At 48.9% G+C, this 15024-nt stretch overlaps 1 protein-coding gene across 1 annotated transcript in view; it reads left to right on the forward strand.

Annotated features, from left to right (window-relative positions):
• Ndrg1 (N-myc downstream regulated 1) overlaps positions 1–11143 on the forward strand; it is a 30972-nt gene extending 19829 nt beyond the window's left edge. Inside the window, exons 9-15 of the mRNA XM_051159573.1 lie at positions 1785–1888; positions 3336–3392; positions 4126–4177; positions 4783–4830; positions 5791–5826; positions 7855–7906; positions 10836–11143. Of these exons, the coding sequence (XP_051015530.1) occupies positions 1785–1888; positions 3336–3392; positions 4126–4177; positions 4783–4830; positions 5791–5826; positions 7855–7906; positions 10836–11077 (591 nt within the window). The 3' untranslated portion in view covers positions 11078–11143. The remainder of the gene's footprint in view (positions 1–1784; positions 1889–3335; positions 3393–4125; positions 4178–4782; positions 4831–5790; positions 5827–7854; positions 7907–10835) is intronic.
• The last annotated feature ends 3881 nt before the right edge of the window (positions 11144–15024 follow it).

A 15024-nucleotide genomic window follows, 5' to 3' on the forward strand; every position in this document is an offset into this window, starting at 1 on the left:
TTGTACAAACAAGATACAATTGAGGGGTTACCCAGGCTGAGATCTGTGCATTATTGTGAAGCACTGACTCATGGCCAGCAAGCTATTCATACTGTTTTTCTAGCCCCCTCCCCTTTGATAATTTCATACATATGTACAATGTCTTTTGATCAAATATATCCAAGTTCTTCCCTTTCAGACTTCCCACATCTCCTTCCTGACTTCGTGTGTGTGTGTGTGTGTGTATGTGTGTGTGTGTGTTTTAAATTACTAAATCCTGCTGGTACTTCTGGTGTGTGTAAGAGTATAGGGGTATCCACTAGAGCATGGACAACCTACCTGGGGCACCATCTTTGAAGAAAATTGATCCCTCTCCTCCCCTCCAGCAGCCATCAATAGCCAATAGCTCCTCACCAGGGGTGCGGCTTCCTGATAAACTTTTTGTTGAAGTGCAATATGCTGCCTCTTTTAACAAATTCACCAGCCATCACAGTAACTGAAATAATGGCCATGTCCTTCCCCCCTCCCCTCCATTGCCTTGTACCATTATCCATCCTCCTCTCACTTTTCCCAGGCACCATCTTGTCTGCTTTCTGTCACTTTAGATTTGTTCATGAATCCTGTACTTCTCTCTGTGTGGCTTCTCTCCCTTAGTGTGATTATTTTAGAATATACTCACACTGTTTTGGACACCATCATCCATTTAGGACTGTGTAATATTCCACTGAATGGACGTACCACAGGTTTTCTGTTGACCTGTGTCGGGCCTTTATCTGCAACAGCTTGGGATTGTTAATAAGTGAAGTCTGCAGTGCACATGTCTGTGGGATCAGCTCCATGTCTGTGTGAGGCTCCGTCCCCAATACTTTCCAAGTCTTAGCTCATGGAGTCTGTTCAGAAACTCTTAACTCTATTACCCTGGGGTAAACATTGGCATTCATTCCAGTTTGAGCTAAGGACATTCAGACCAGAGGCTGAATGACTTGTATAAGGTCTCTAGGAGACCAGGAGAAGTGTGCCTGGGATTTGGCTACAGCATACAGTCTCCTAAGCCTCTGCACTTGCCTGGTTCTTACATAGGCTGAAGGCAGAGCAGGCACATATGCAGCATTCTGATGGCAGGCCTGGCCTCTGCTTCTGTCTGGTGTCACCTCTTCAGCCTCATCCAAGGCCAACAGCCATGAGGGAGGATGTACTCTTGGCTCACATCCACGTTCAATGTCTGGAAACCCTCCTGGTTGCCCAGATTCAGAGGCACTGCTCATTAGATGTAGCATCCTGTGCTGCTGAGCTCATGAATATGACAACACTTGGATGCCCTCCTGAGTCTTAGGGCAGCAGAAAGCCCCCTGCTTTGGTGTCACTCCTTGGCTTGTAATGGAACTGGCTTAGAGCAACCTTAGGTTATCACTACACAGTTCAGACTGTCTCCAGGTCCCTTGAGGCTCTCTGATGCCCACGAGTTACGGCTTCCCTCAGACCACATCCCCTCAGGATGTCTTTGTCATGACTAATCTGCCTTGTTGACAAAACGTCTTTCTGATTCCCTAGGTGATAGGGTCAGGTTGCTTGGAGGTCTACTCAGGAAGTCCTGAGTATAGCTGAGGCTCCTGAGGGAGAGCTGGGCCTCCCTGGTGGGCTCCTTCTGGCTGCCAGTAGCTGTCACTCAGCAGTCCGCACTGGACACCACAGACATGCCATGTCCCCAGCTCACAGCTGCCTCTGTCTCAGCCATGCTTTCCCTCCCTCTCCCTGTGGCTGGAGACTGGTGACAAGCCTTCCCACTCTTCCCTCTGTCCCCATAGGAGGAGATACATAACAACGTGGAGGTAGTGCACACATACCGCCAGCACATCCTCAATGACATGAACCCCAGCAACCTACACCTATTCATTAGCGCCTACAACAGGTAAGAGCCCCGTGCAAGGGTAAGCTCTGCTGTGTCACACTGGGGTCCTCATCAGTTCCTCCAGCAGGCCTGGCATGTAAGCGGAGGGCAGGACCTTGCAGCTATGGGTTAATAGATTGGGGCCTGGGGAAGACAATGGCTGTGTAGGAGCTGCCTGGCCCTTGGCACTCAGTGAGCTCTACTGGCCTCTGAGCTCCTACCCAGACTCTGGGGCCAGATGAGTGGGATGCAGCTGAGCCATCAGAGGGGAGAGCTGAGGCATGTGCCCAAGGCTGACTCAGAAAAAAGCCGCTGTGGGTAGAGCTGGGTAACAGAGCGGAACACTGTGGGAACCCTGGAGGCTGCTGGGAGGAGAGTCTGCCCAGCTGAGGATAAAGGATGAGAAACTTGTTTGGAGTTTCTCTGGGGAGGGGACTATATAGGGTCATTAGCATCAGTCAAAGGTTCTGGAACCTTCTAGTCTATTCCCTGCCCCAGCCTGTGGAAGCCCCTCTGCCACACTCCCAGCACAGGGGTGAGCAGTGAGCCTTGCACCTAGGACCTAGGACTTAACCTCCTAGAAGTGAGTTTGCATTTGTAAAGAGCTTAGCATCTCTGGTGGACTCTGCTGTCCTTTCCACAATCCTGTCAGCATCTCAGTGCAGGGTTCTTGGCATTCTTCCTGCTGTCTGAAGATGCAAATGGCTACCAAGAAGAGGGAGTTGGGCTCCTGGTTGAACAGTGGGAATCCCAGGAGTGAACTGGTCCCTGCACAACAGCCTTTCTCTAGATGGAAAGGGGCTGTTACCGAGTCCATTTCCTGGTGAGGACGCAAAAGCACAGAAAGGCTTAGTCTTCTTCCTAAGGTCACATAGTTAGGAAGTGGTGCCTGCCATGCTAGCTTCTGTCTCAGAGCTTCAGATGCTAGAAAGGCAAAAGTGTTCATGTTCAGGGACCAGATTCACAGTGGACCTCTGCTAGCAGAGCGGGACACAAGTGCAGGCTTTGGCACATGCAGAAGAGCAGGTCTGAGCTTTAGAAATGGCTTCTTGTGTTGAAGTGTCAGAGCTGCTGAGGGCAGGTGTCAGTTAAGAGTGGAGGGGTGCCAAGAGGCCATGCCAGACCTTAGGCAAAGGTAGCTGGGACTCCAGCTAGGGGGACAAGACAGGGGGGCAGGGACCCCCAGTGAGGGCCCAGTTTGTTTTTCTATAGAAATAATATTAATACTGATAACAAATTTTGGGTAAAGTGAGGACAGTTTCCCTGGAAACAGATGAGATCCACTGACTCTTACCTCCTTCTATGGACATCAAGTGGCCTTAGGGTGTTGAAAGCTATGTGTCGTCGTGAGACTGACCTGTGGGTGTTTTTCTAGAATGGTCTATGGTGGAACCTCCAGGGCTGGTATAGTGGGAGTGGCTTCTGGGGTAGGTCTTGTCAGTGCTGACTATGTTCATGTTGTCTGCAGCCGGAGAGACCTGGAGATTGAGCGGCCGGTGCCTGGAAGCCACACCGTCACCCTGCAGTGAGTGGCTTCCTTCCCCTATGTTGCCAAGCTGCCATGCTTTACTCAGGATGGGAGCTTCTGCTGGGTGTGCGGAATATCCCCTCAGGGTGGAACACTCCGGTCAACTTAGATATCTATGTTCTATCCAGAAGATCTGACTCGAACTTCTTCCTCTTTCTGTAGCTCGAGTCAGCATCAGGTCAGAGGGGGTGAGATCGTAGTTAAAGCCCTTGAATCGGGAAGCTCACTGCCTTTGCAACACCAGTGGCTGACTTAGGCTGGGTCTCCCAAAGCCTAGAGATGGAAGATGCAGGACCTGCCATGAGAAAGTTTTATATATCCCGTAGGAAAAGTTACAGCTAACATATTCTACTGGCAATGATGGTGTCTTCCTATGGCTCCCCATGTGCACCACACTGTCGGATACCTATGAACCTGACACGTGTCATTTTCTTTGCCATTTATGCTAGACAGTTTTTGTCCATCTTAACTCCTGGAAAATTCCTGCTTCTCCTTCCTTGGGCAGAAGGTGCTTTGGAATGGAAGCAAACCCTAACTCATTGGGCTAAGGTGTAAGAAACTGCTAGCCCATTTTATTCAAAGCAGAGGATGGTAGCACAGAGGCATAGAGGGGCAAAGGGAGCTAGGAAACCTAAACATCTGTTTTGAATCCTGCTGTAGCCCAAAGTCTGGAGTCCAGGACCTGGAGAGGGGTCCTGGGCTGACTTCTCTTTCCCCTTTTCCTCTGCAGGTGCCCTGCTCTACTGGTGGTTGGGGACAACTCTCCTGCCGTGGATGCTGTGGTACGTATCAAATCAGAAGGCCACATGTCTCACCTGTATGAGTTGCTCTCCCTGTATCACCTGTGTCACCCTGCTCTCCCCTCCCAGTGCAAGGACGTTGCTTAAATGCCACATCAGCCTTGGGACAGAGCTCAGACCAGCTTCTGTCTGTGGCCACCAGCTCTGGCTGCCTGGCCGTCTGCCTCCCCTGCCCTCCTGCTTTTGATCACAAGGTGGACTTAATGCTAGGATTCATGCCTAGCATTTCTCTCCCAGTCTCAGCAGCATGTGGGCCTTTCTGCCTCAGTTTACCTTCTAAGTACCTGCAGGGCTAGGGAGGCACAGACATTCCCTGGGGAGACGTGTGACATGAGGCTGTGACTCAGAGTGTAAGCTGTCTCGCTCAGCTTCTGCAGTGTGCCGTAGAGCTGGATGCGCCCTGACTTGTCTCTGTATCACAGAGCTAGTCATGGCAGAGCTAGGCTCACCAAAGCCCACCTTCCCTCTGTATGGCTGAAGGAACACTACTGTTTCAGATGGTGGGCCAGGATGCAGGGGAGAACAGGAAACTCTTGACTTTGCCTGTGAGTCAAGTACTTACTTACCTATTCTTTCTCCTTGTTCAGGTGGAATGCAATTCTAAATTGGACCCCACGAAGACCACCCTGCTCAAGGTATGAGCAACAATGGGGCTGCAGTTGTCATGGTTGAGAGGCCACACATGTTTTCGGAACTGAGATGTGCTTATGGGAGCATAGAGCTGATTTTTAGAGGCATAAAAACAAGGATTTGGAGTTGTGTGTAGCGCATATCTCTGTAATCCTAGCACCCGAGAGACAGAGACAGAAGGGTGTCCAATTTGAGGCCCTCCTCTGCTACAAAGCATGTTCTAGGATAGCCCAGGCCATACATTGAGACCCTGTCTCTGGTAGGGAGGAAGGGAAGGACGCACAGGGAGAGGGAGCTAGGCAAGGAAGCAAGCAAGCTTGGAGCTGATCTGGTGCTTGCCAAATGGTCCATCCAGAGACTAGACTGCCAGGGTCTGCACGTCCAAGCAGCTGGAGCAAGACAGACTGGGATCACAGGACAAGAGTCTCTTCTTCCTAGCATGACAAGGATATCTCTGCACCAGATCCTCCTGTGCAAGGAGAGGCTCTGAGGCCAGGCAAGCATCCTCCAGCAAAGTCTCTGAGTTCACATGATTGTTACCATGTGCTTAGAGGTCTGCAGATACTTCACAGCATGCAGTCAGGGCTGTTTGCATACCCAACGGCACCTGTGTCTGAGATGTGCCATGTGCCACAGGCTCAGGCTTCCTCCTGAGGACCTCCCCATGTGTGTATTTACTCTGGAGGCTGGGATCTTGAAAGTTCCATACGCCACCGTGGCTACCAAAATGGCACAGTTGAGCCCTGAATGCTCCTAGGGGTTAAAATGGAGTGGTCTGTGGGGCCTGTTGCTGTGTGTAAGCTTTGAGGAGTAGTTGCCAAGGAGGATAAGGGGTTACAGTCAACAGCAGCATCTAGCCGGAGAGTGTCGGGTGGATGATCCTGCGGCCAGTCTCACAGAACACAGATTGTAGCAGCTCCAGCCTATGTGTTTGATTCTAACCAGCCTCCCTCCCTTCCTCCTAGATGGCAGACTGTGGTGGCCTCCCTCAGATCTCTCAGGTGAGTGGAATTGTGGCTTTCTCACTCCACACCTGTATCTCCCAGGGATGGGGTGCATATGCCTTTGTGGCACATGAGCCTCCATTCCCCCACGTGTGTGTGTGGGGGGGTACGCAGGCATGTATGCATGCATGTGCATAAGAGGGTTGTTCCCTATACATGTGTGCCCACATGTGTACATATGTACATTCGTATGCCTACAAGCACATGCGCTCAGGTGTGTGGGAACCTGTATTCCTGAATCTGTGTAGCTTCCTTGCTCATCTTCCTCTGGTCCTCATCCTGCCCTGCTTCCTGCTCTCTTTATCTCCTTGCAACCAGGACAGAGCTCGCCTCATCAGGACTGAGACTATTTAAACATTGTTGGGAACTGAGCCTCAAAACTGACTCCCATTTAGCCCCTCCCACAATCCCTTCCCAGGCTAGATGTGTTGACAAAAGACTTATTCAGCTCTGCTCAGATAACACCGTACCTTCAGTGTCATTTTCAGAGGCTGGAGGAGATCACATCTCAGCTTAGTGTCTTAAAGGGAAACTGAGGCTGGAGAGAAGAAAATGTTGCCTATGGTAACAATTGCTGGTGACACCCAGATGGCCCCATCTTCTCATTTGGAATCAGTCCATCTTGAACACAGACGTCCTTTCTCTCTGCAGCCAAGTCATGCCCTGCTTTGCCATTGTTGTAGTGTCACAAGATCCCACGGGGCAGCTTTTGCATAGCCAAATGTCACTTGGCTCTTTGCCTCTTTGCACATGAGTGGATTGGTGCAGATGCAGAGTGGAAACTGCATGGTCTCGTTCTGTTAGGAGAGCAAGCCACTGGGTGGTGTCTTCCTGAGCTGGGATCAAGGGATGACATAGGTGTGCCTTGGTGGTACCTTAGCCCCCAATTCAGTTGAAGGAGTAATGCGAAGGAAACAGCAGCTCTGAAGGTGTCCTTGGTGCTGCCTGCTCATTTATCCAAGGATAGCCAGGTTAACCCAGCTGGTGATAATAGACACCCACTCACAGCCATCCATTCCATTCATCTTTCCTTCTATCCTTCCTTTCTTCTATTTCTTCTCCTACCATCTTTCTCCTCTTCCTTTCTCTACGCATCAATCCTGTTTTTATTCCCTGTCAGTGCACAAGCTGACCTTTTATACCCTTTCCTTCATTTCCACTTGTTCCAACCCCTCCTTCTCTGCTTCTTCTTTCTCCACTTCCCTTTACTTCCTTTCCTTGTCCTTCTCTCCATCCCTTCTTCCTCTTCACTATCTCTCCCTCCCTCCCTCTCTCCATTTCTTCATACCTTCTTTCTTTTATACATCCATCTCTCCTTTCTTCCCTTCATCTCTCCATCCCTCTGTCTCCATTTCTCCATCCTTCCCTCCTTTCATAGTCATTCCCTTCCTACTTCCCTCCATCTCTCTATTCCTCTGTCCTTTCTCCGTCCTCCCTCCATTAATTCCACCCTTTTTGTTCTTTCTACTAATATTTTTTCCATCACCATCCTTCCTTCTCCTCACTCAACCATCTTACCATCAGCCCATATGAACCACCTCAAGCACAGGGTTCCTGGCACGGAGGCCTCTGGTCCATCCATGCAACCCATGGATGGTTGTGGTCCTTGGGTAGGCAGTTAATGCTCCATTTATTTATCTATGTTGTGTACACTTGGGAGCACTGGTCATGTAAGGCTGGTGTCAGGTTTATATGGTTGTGCAGAGTCCCTGACAGGTCAAGTGGCTTATGACACTGGGCTATAAGCACAAAGTATGGCATGACCCTATCTTCAGTTGAGGACATTAACCCAAAAAGTCCTGTAACTTATCCATGCTCTTTCAGCCATGAGGCAAGTTTAAGCTATTTGTTTCTGGCCAAAGCTGATCCTGGTCCCCATCCTTGGTTTGGCTTTGACTTTGGCTTCTATACTTTTCCTGTTCACATATGGTGGCTCCATCTTGAGCCAAAGCTCTGGTTTGCAAATATGGGTGGCCCATTAGTGATCTGTACCTGCAGCCACTGACTTCATACTCTCTCCTACAGCCCGCCAAGCTTGCTGAGGCCTTCAAATACTTTGTGCAGGGCATGGGCTACAGTGAGTATGACACCTTGGGCCCCAGGCCGGTGTGGGGGTGGTAATGTCACAGCTAGTGGGAGCTGGGCAGGGCTCTGTCATCTTAGCTGGCTTCAGCTCTTAAGCCTTGGGCAAGTCTGAGAAAGGAGTAGTCACAACCACACATAGATGAATGAGGAATGTAGACTGGTAAACCGTTCGGTTACTGTGCAGCACACATGACACAACTAACTAAGATGATGATGATGGCCTCTCCGAGCAGAGGTCCTCATCATGTGTTCAGTCTGTTAAATGAGATGTCATTATGCACGCATGACCAGAAGTTGCTTCCCATCCAACACTTATTTAGCTTTACATAAGAACAATGTAAAAAGTATTTGGAGCAAGAGTGAGACAGAATATCTGTATTGGCAAGGCTGGTTTTGAACTCATAATAATCCCCCTGCCTCAGTCTCCCAAGTGCTAGGATTACGGGCAGGAGCCACTGTGCTAGGCTAGGACTATCCCTTTAAACACTATCACCTCCAACAACAATAAACCAAAAAACAAAAAACAAAAAACAAAAAAAAACCCACGACCAAAAAGCAATGACTAACAGCTGAACAAGGAATGCTTCTAATTTTGATTATATGTTTGCTCAAGAGACCAGCAGTTGTAACAATGGTGGGGATGGGGATGGTGATGAAAGATTAGTAAGGTTTTTTTTTTTTTTTTTTTTTAGCTCCTTTAGCCATCACAGTAATCCTACATGGGAGATGCTAAGTGGGCCACAGAGAGGTGATGCATAGAAGGTTGATGAAGCCAGAACTCCATTTAAGAGGGAGACCAGAGTGACTGAGATCCAAGATAGCGTGACTTCTTGCTAGATCGTTGTATCAGGGACCTGAAGGACAGAACAGTCTGCTTCAGGGACTTGCTGCTTTCTGCTTCAAGCTTAGAGTGAGTTTGTCACGCACGTAGCCTCTTTTTTCAGAAACACCAAGCTGTGACCAGGACTCACAGGCTTGCTTGAGCAGCCAACAACCTTGGTTGATACTGGCTGATATTTTTAGGTGTGGCTCTGGCTCAAAGCAATCCACCCAGGTCTTTCTGCCTACTGTTTGGAGTTAGCAGTCCATGCATCCTTCTTAGTGGGCCAAGTTTGACCTTTCTTTCTTCCCTACACAACCCACCATTTATTGGATGGGCCTATTTAATGAAGCTACAATCTTCCTATGGGCCTTCACCACGCTTGTTTCCCGCAGAATGGAGTGAGACAGGTATGAGTGCCTCAGACAAGGTCCCTGTCGCTAGCTGTCCCTCACCAACAAAACGTACTTGCCTGGGGACCTTGGACCTTCTTCCACCCATCCTGCTCTCCCTGGTGGAAATGGAAGGGAACTGCTGAGCAGTTGGCTTTCCCTTGCTGGCAGGTGGATCACAGCTCTATTGCTGTGCATTCTGGGAGTAAAAAAGCAAGTACTAGGCCTTGGTTGTTCACAAAATTTGTCTTCTGTCTGTCCCCCCAAGTTCGGTCTAACTAAGCTTCCCATAGACCTCAGAGAAGATGATAGGGAGAGACAACAGACCCAATGGTGTTGCTGGAAGAGAAAGTTCTAGCTCACAGAGTGGTGCCCGCCTGGGATGCTGGCCACATAAAACCAGTCCGTTGTGTGTCTGGTGTCACGGGAAGCTGCCATTTCCTGGTGAGGTCATCAGGGCTCACGGATTTGGGTGGAGAAAGAGACTCGGGAACAAACACAGGAGCACAGACGTACAATGACCTTGATTCTTTCGAGATTAAAAATAGGCTGGTGGGACTGAGCGCATCCTTTTCCACTGAGGCCAGGAAAGGCAGCCCTGTTGAGGAGAAGTGATCCAAAAGCAGCCAACATAGTCCATGTCAGAAACAATCCCACTCCACTTGCTAGAGCACCCCTGTGAAGACCAAGCTGCCCACGAGTTACATGTGTATAGGGGGCCTAGGTCCAGATCACGCATGTTCTTTGATGCTTCAGTCTCTGTAAGCCCCCATGGGCTGAGGTTAGTTGACACTGTTGGTCTTCTTGTAGAGTTCCTGTTACTGGGGTGGAGGCTCTCCTTTTCTAAGAAGGAGCGGGGGAGCAAGAGGGTGGGAGGGTAGAATCAAGAGGAGAGGAGGGAGGGGGCTACAGTCAGGATGTAAAGTGAATAAATAAATAAACTTAATTTTTAAAAAGTGGTGGCCATATTGATAGACATTAAGCATTAAAAAAAAAAAAAGGCTGTTCTGTGGCAGCAACCTGTATAATGTCAGCATTTGAGATACAGAGTCAGAGGGATCATGAGTTCATGGTTTTCTTAGCTACATAGAAAGTTTTGACCAGCCAGGGCACAAAAAGAAAAGAATATATATATACACGAGCAGGAACAACACGGATTCTTTAAGGAGAGAATTCCACTGAGCAAGGACTAATCCAATTTCGGGTGTCTGCTCCAGGGCACTGTGTCACTGAGGTGTGGCACTAGTCACCGCAATGAGTGACCTAACAGATTTCCACAGTTAGGGCTTTTAAACATGAGGAATGTATCTCCTCACCAGTTCAGAGGCTACAAGTCTGAGGTCAAGGTATCTGCAGGGCTGGGCTCACTTTGCAAGACCCTTCCTTGCCTGCTGGGTTCTGCTGGTTGCATCAACCAGAGAGGGCCTTCTGTGGCCCGTGTTGTATCACAGCAGTCTCTCCATCCGTATGGGCACGGCCATCTCTAGTTTTCTTATTAAGGACACTGGCCTTTGGATTAGGGATCGCCCTAATCCAGAAGGACCTCATATTAACTGAGTATTCTGAACTAAATATTCTAAACAAGGTCATATTTTGAGTGTTTGGGTGAGCATGAGTTTGGGGGTAACAGTGAAACCCCAGACATGGCTGGTAGACGGGAACAGTCCCACATCGGCCCACATCCTAATTATATTGTCTTCGTGTTTCAGTGCCCTCTGCCAGCATGACTCGCCTGATGCGGTCCCGCACAGCCTCTGGCTCCAGCGTCACATCCCTGGAGGGCCCCCGTAGCCGTTCCCATACCAGCGAGGGCCCCCGCAGCCGCTCACACACCAGCGAGGGGTCCCGTAGCCGTTCCCATACCAGTGAGGATGCCCGTCTCAACATCACTCCCAACTCGGGTGCCACCGGGAACAATGCTGGGCCAAAGTCCATGGAGGTGTCTTGCTAGGCAGTCTGTGCCTCAGTCATCCTGGACTGGTGGTTTCCCCCCTTAGCCCCCAACCCCTGCCTGCCACCCTATGCTAATGCGGTATTAATCTAAAGCTGCTTTTGTAAATGGACTCTGAAGGTGGCAGACCCAGGCTGTTCAGGCTGCCTCCTGGGACCAGGGTGGATGGTGGTGGACCAAAGGCAAGGAGCAATTCGGTGTCCTGTTCTGCTAACAAGTGGCCTGGTGGCCCCTCTCTCTACCCTCAGACACCAAACTGCCAAAACAAAAACAAAAACAACAACAACAAAAACAAAAAACAAAACAACAACAAAAAACCCTAACAGTAACACTGCCTGGCTCCAAGCCCAGGCTGAGCAAGCGCCCTGGTTCACAGGCATCTTGCCAGCCTCCTACTTCCTGTTTCCTCTCCTGTAAACTCATTCCTGGAAACAAACTTATTTCTGATTTGAAAGGGAGAAAGGCAAGGAAATGGGGCACCTTATTTTAAATAGGAAAAACAAGAAGGGGAGAAAAAAAGGCGGGACCTAGGGCGGTTAGAGGAAAAACAAGTGCACACAGCTCACTTGAAGAAATTGATTTTTAAAGTCCTGGATGTGGAAATCCACAGCCTGTTATTTTCCTGGCGACCTTTTAACATGCGAGGGAAACTGGTAACAAAACTCCTGGCTTTGTAGAGAAAGTGATTCAGCAAATATTGGGTGTCACAGTGGTTTCAGCCTCTTGCTCTAGCAGTCTGGAGGCTCCAGTGCCCCTCCTCCATCCCCTAGTGTGAATGAGTGTGTGATACCTTTTTCCCTGGGGAAGATGGTTTTGGTTTGTAGTTGCATTCTTTGAGACAAAGGGAGGACTCAATAGGTGACAGCAATCCTTGCCTGGGAGGAGTCTGTAGGCACGGGGAGGGGTAGGCATAGACTAGCATGGGATTTGGTGACCATTATAAGGCCGGAGTACTAGAATCTGGTGGGTGTGACTTCAGTGAGCACCAGCTCATGACCTGGAATCTTCTGTGATCCATTCAAACCTTGTCTCCCATTATGGATTGCTAATGTTGGCTCTAAACTGGCCTGTTGCTAGTTCTTCAGAAAGCGAGCCATGTGTTCTGGTCAGGGGAGGACTGATAAGATGGGTTTGGATTGTATACATTCCGTGGGAACCTACTTCCCTCTCCTGCTGCCCCCTCTCCCTGCCCCTCCTGCTGACTGGGTTTGTAGCACTGGCCTTTCTAAGCGATGCCAGCCTAATGCCCACGCCCTCTACTACTGCCTTTTGATTCTTACTGTGGCTAACCTTGGACTTTTCCTGTAGGAAATGCGGTCAGATCAGAGACATTTGACCATTGGGAGTGAGCCATCAAGGCCTGGTGAGTTCCAGGACCTTGGAGTTGCTAGAAAGTATCACGCCATGTAGATGGCGTGAGAGGCTAGGAATCAATCAGTCTACCTGCCAACTCCTACCATGGAGGCTTCCTCTGACCTTGTGTAGAAAGATCAGGGATCCCGGCCAGGGTGACTGAATGCAGACAAGAAACCATTGTACATGTCTTTCTAGGGCAGTTTCTTAATGAGATGTTTGTATTTATTTCCAGACCAATAAATTTGTAACTTTGCAGTGGCTTGTATCTTTTGCTTTCCCTACGAGGATGCATGTGGCATCGCAAAACGGGAGGGGAGCAGCTTTACCCTTGACGCCCAGAGCCCCTTGTTGCTGGAGTTCTTTACCACAAATTGGTACTCACCAGACGAAATGTCACCGTCTGTCACACAGGTTTCTAGACATTCTGGTAGCGATCCTGAAGAAGAAAAAGGTGAAAGTAATCTAAATACTCATCCCTGTAGGCCAACATATCTAAACTATCACCACTTCTAAGCAAACAGCCAGACACACATTTTTCTGTACTAAGGAATCTAGTATGCAGTCAGCCTTGCCACACACCAGGCACCTGGTAGCAGGTTACCATAGTGATGGAGGAGAATGCTTTCCAAGCTAGAGTAGGGGAGCATATGGGTAAAGACGACCCCTGTTCTCACATCCCAAGGAGGGAGGGGTGTTTGCTTTGTATGTAGGTGCTGTATCCACATTGTATTTGTATGGACATGGGGTGGCCAGAAGTTGACATTGGGTGTCTTTTTTTGTACCTGCTCTCCATCTTACTGTTTTGAGACAGTTTCTCACTGAGCCCATCCCAGTTAGTTCTGCCCCACCCCCGACCCCTCCCCTGTCTTGTGCTTGCGGATCAAGATGTGAGCTCTCTCAGTCGCTGCTCCAGAGCCATGGCTGCCTGTTTCCTGTCAGGCTTGCACTAGCGTGGTCATCCATTCTAACCTTCTAAAACTGGAGGCCTTAAGCTGCTCACACTAAATGCTTTCTTTTGTATGTTGCCCTGGTCATGGCATTTTGTCAAGCAATAGAAAACTAAGACGGGCCCCAAGGAATCAGTGCAATTGAGTTGATGAGCTGACAATGACACCATCGAGTGACAGCCAACTCCATGGGTACAAAACCCGTTGTCATTCATCCCTGCTCTGGGAAGTGATTTCTCAATGCCCAGCATTCCTAGGGAGCCAGGAATCATTCTGCTATGAAATGTGCAGCTGCATACTGTATATTACCTTGTTTTTCCCACTCATAACCCACTGATTTCTTTTTCACAAAGATGTTGTATTATATTTATTGAGGGTATATTGGTATGTGTGCATGGCTCTGCATGTGCTTAGAGGCTTGAGGTCAATGCCAGACATCTCCATTGCTTCCCAAGCATTCTTTGAGGCAGGGTCTTTCACTGAATTTGGAACTCATCAACTCGGCTAGACTGGATGGCCAGTGAGCACCAGGGGAGTCACCACTCCCCAGAATCAGTAGTTTTCAAACCCCAGAGACTGCATGACTTGACTAACCATCTCCAGTGAATTGTCACCTACCTGCCTGTAAGTTCTGAGCACAGGACTGACTCTCACCATCACTGACTGAGTATCTGGGAATGGCACAATGTCCGTGAACTCGACTGGTGCCTTAGATCAGCAATAGGGGCCTGAAAGGTTTTCTATGGCCCCAGATGCCTTCGTTCTTCCTTTAAATGGTCCCACTAAGACTTGCAAGACTCAATAGCTTTGATGTAGTTTTGAGTTTCTCTCCCTTCCACCTGCTGGCATTTCATAATCTTATCTACTAGCAGCTCACACTCCCTTGTACTGAAATGGATGAAGAAATCCACATTTTTTTTTTTTTGTATTATATAAAAGCCAGAGTAATGAGGCTTAAAGTGGCGAGCCCAAGGTATGCTGTATAGAGTATACCAAGCGGTGAGAAGATTGTGCCAAGGTTTCCTTAGAATCCATATGTGATAGAAAGAGCCCAGATTCTAGCAGGATGTGGATTTCTAAATACACAGTGTCACTAAGGTGTAGAGAGGTAGATGGATGAAGAAGGAGCAGGAGGAGATAGATAGATAGATAGATAGATAGATAGATAGATAGATAGATAGATAAATAGATAGATAGATAGATAGACAGACAGATAGATAGATCATAGATGTAAATGGACTCTGAAGGTGGCAGACCCAGGCTGTTCAGGCTGCCTCCTGGGACCAGGGTGGATGGTGGTGGACCAAAGGCAAGGAGCAGTTCGGTGTCCTGTTCTGCCAACAAGTGGCCTGGTGGCCCCTCTCTCTACCCTCAAACACCAAACTGCCAAAACAAAAACAAAACAAAACAAAACAAAACAAAGAAATACATAACAGTAACACTGCCTGGCTCCAAGCCCAGGCTGAGCAAGCGCCCTGGTTCACAGGCATCTTGCCAGCCTCCTATTTCCTGTTTCCTCTCCTGTAAACTCATTCCTGGAAACAAACTTATTTCTGATTTGATAGGGAGAGAGGCAAGGAAATGGGGCACCTTATTTTAAATAGGAAAAACAAGAAGGGGAGAAAAAAAGGCTGGACTTAGGAC

The sequence above is a fragment of the Acomys russatus genome, chromosome 17 (assembly GCF_903995435.1).
Source record: "Acomys russatus chromosome 17, mAcoRus1.1, whole genome shotgun sequence".
In the NCBI taxonomy this organism is placed as follows: Eukaryota; Metazoa; Chordata; class Mammalia; order Rodentia; family Muridae; genus Acomys; species Acomys russatus.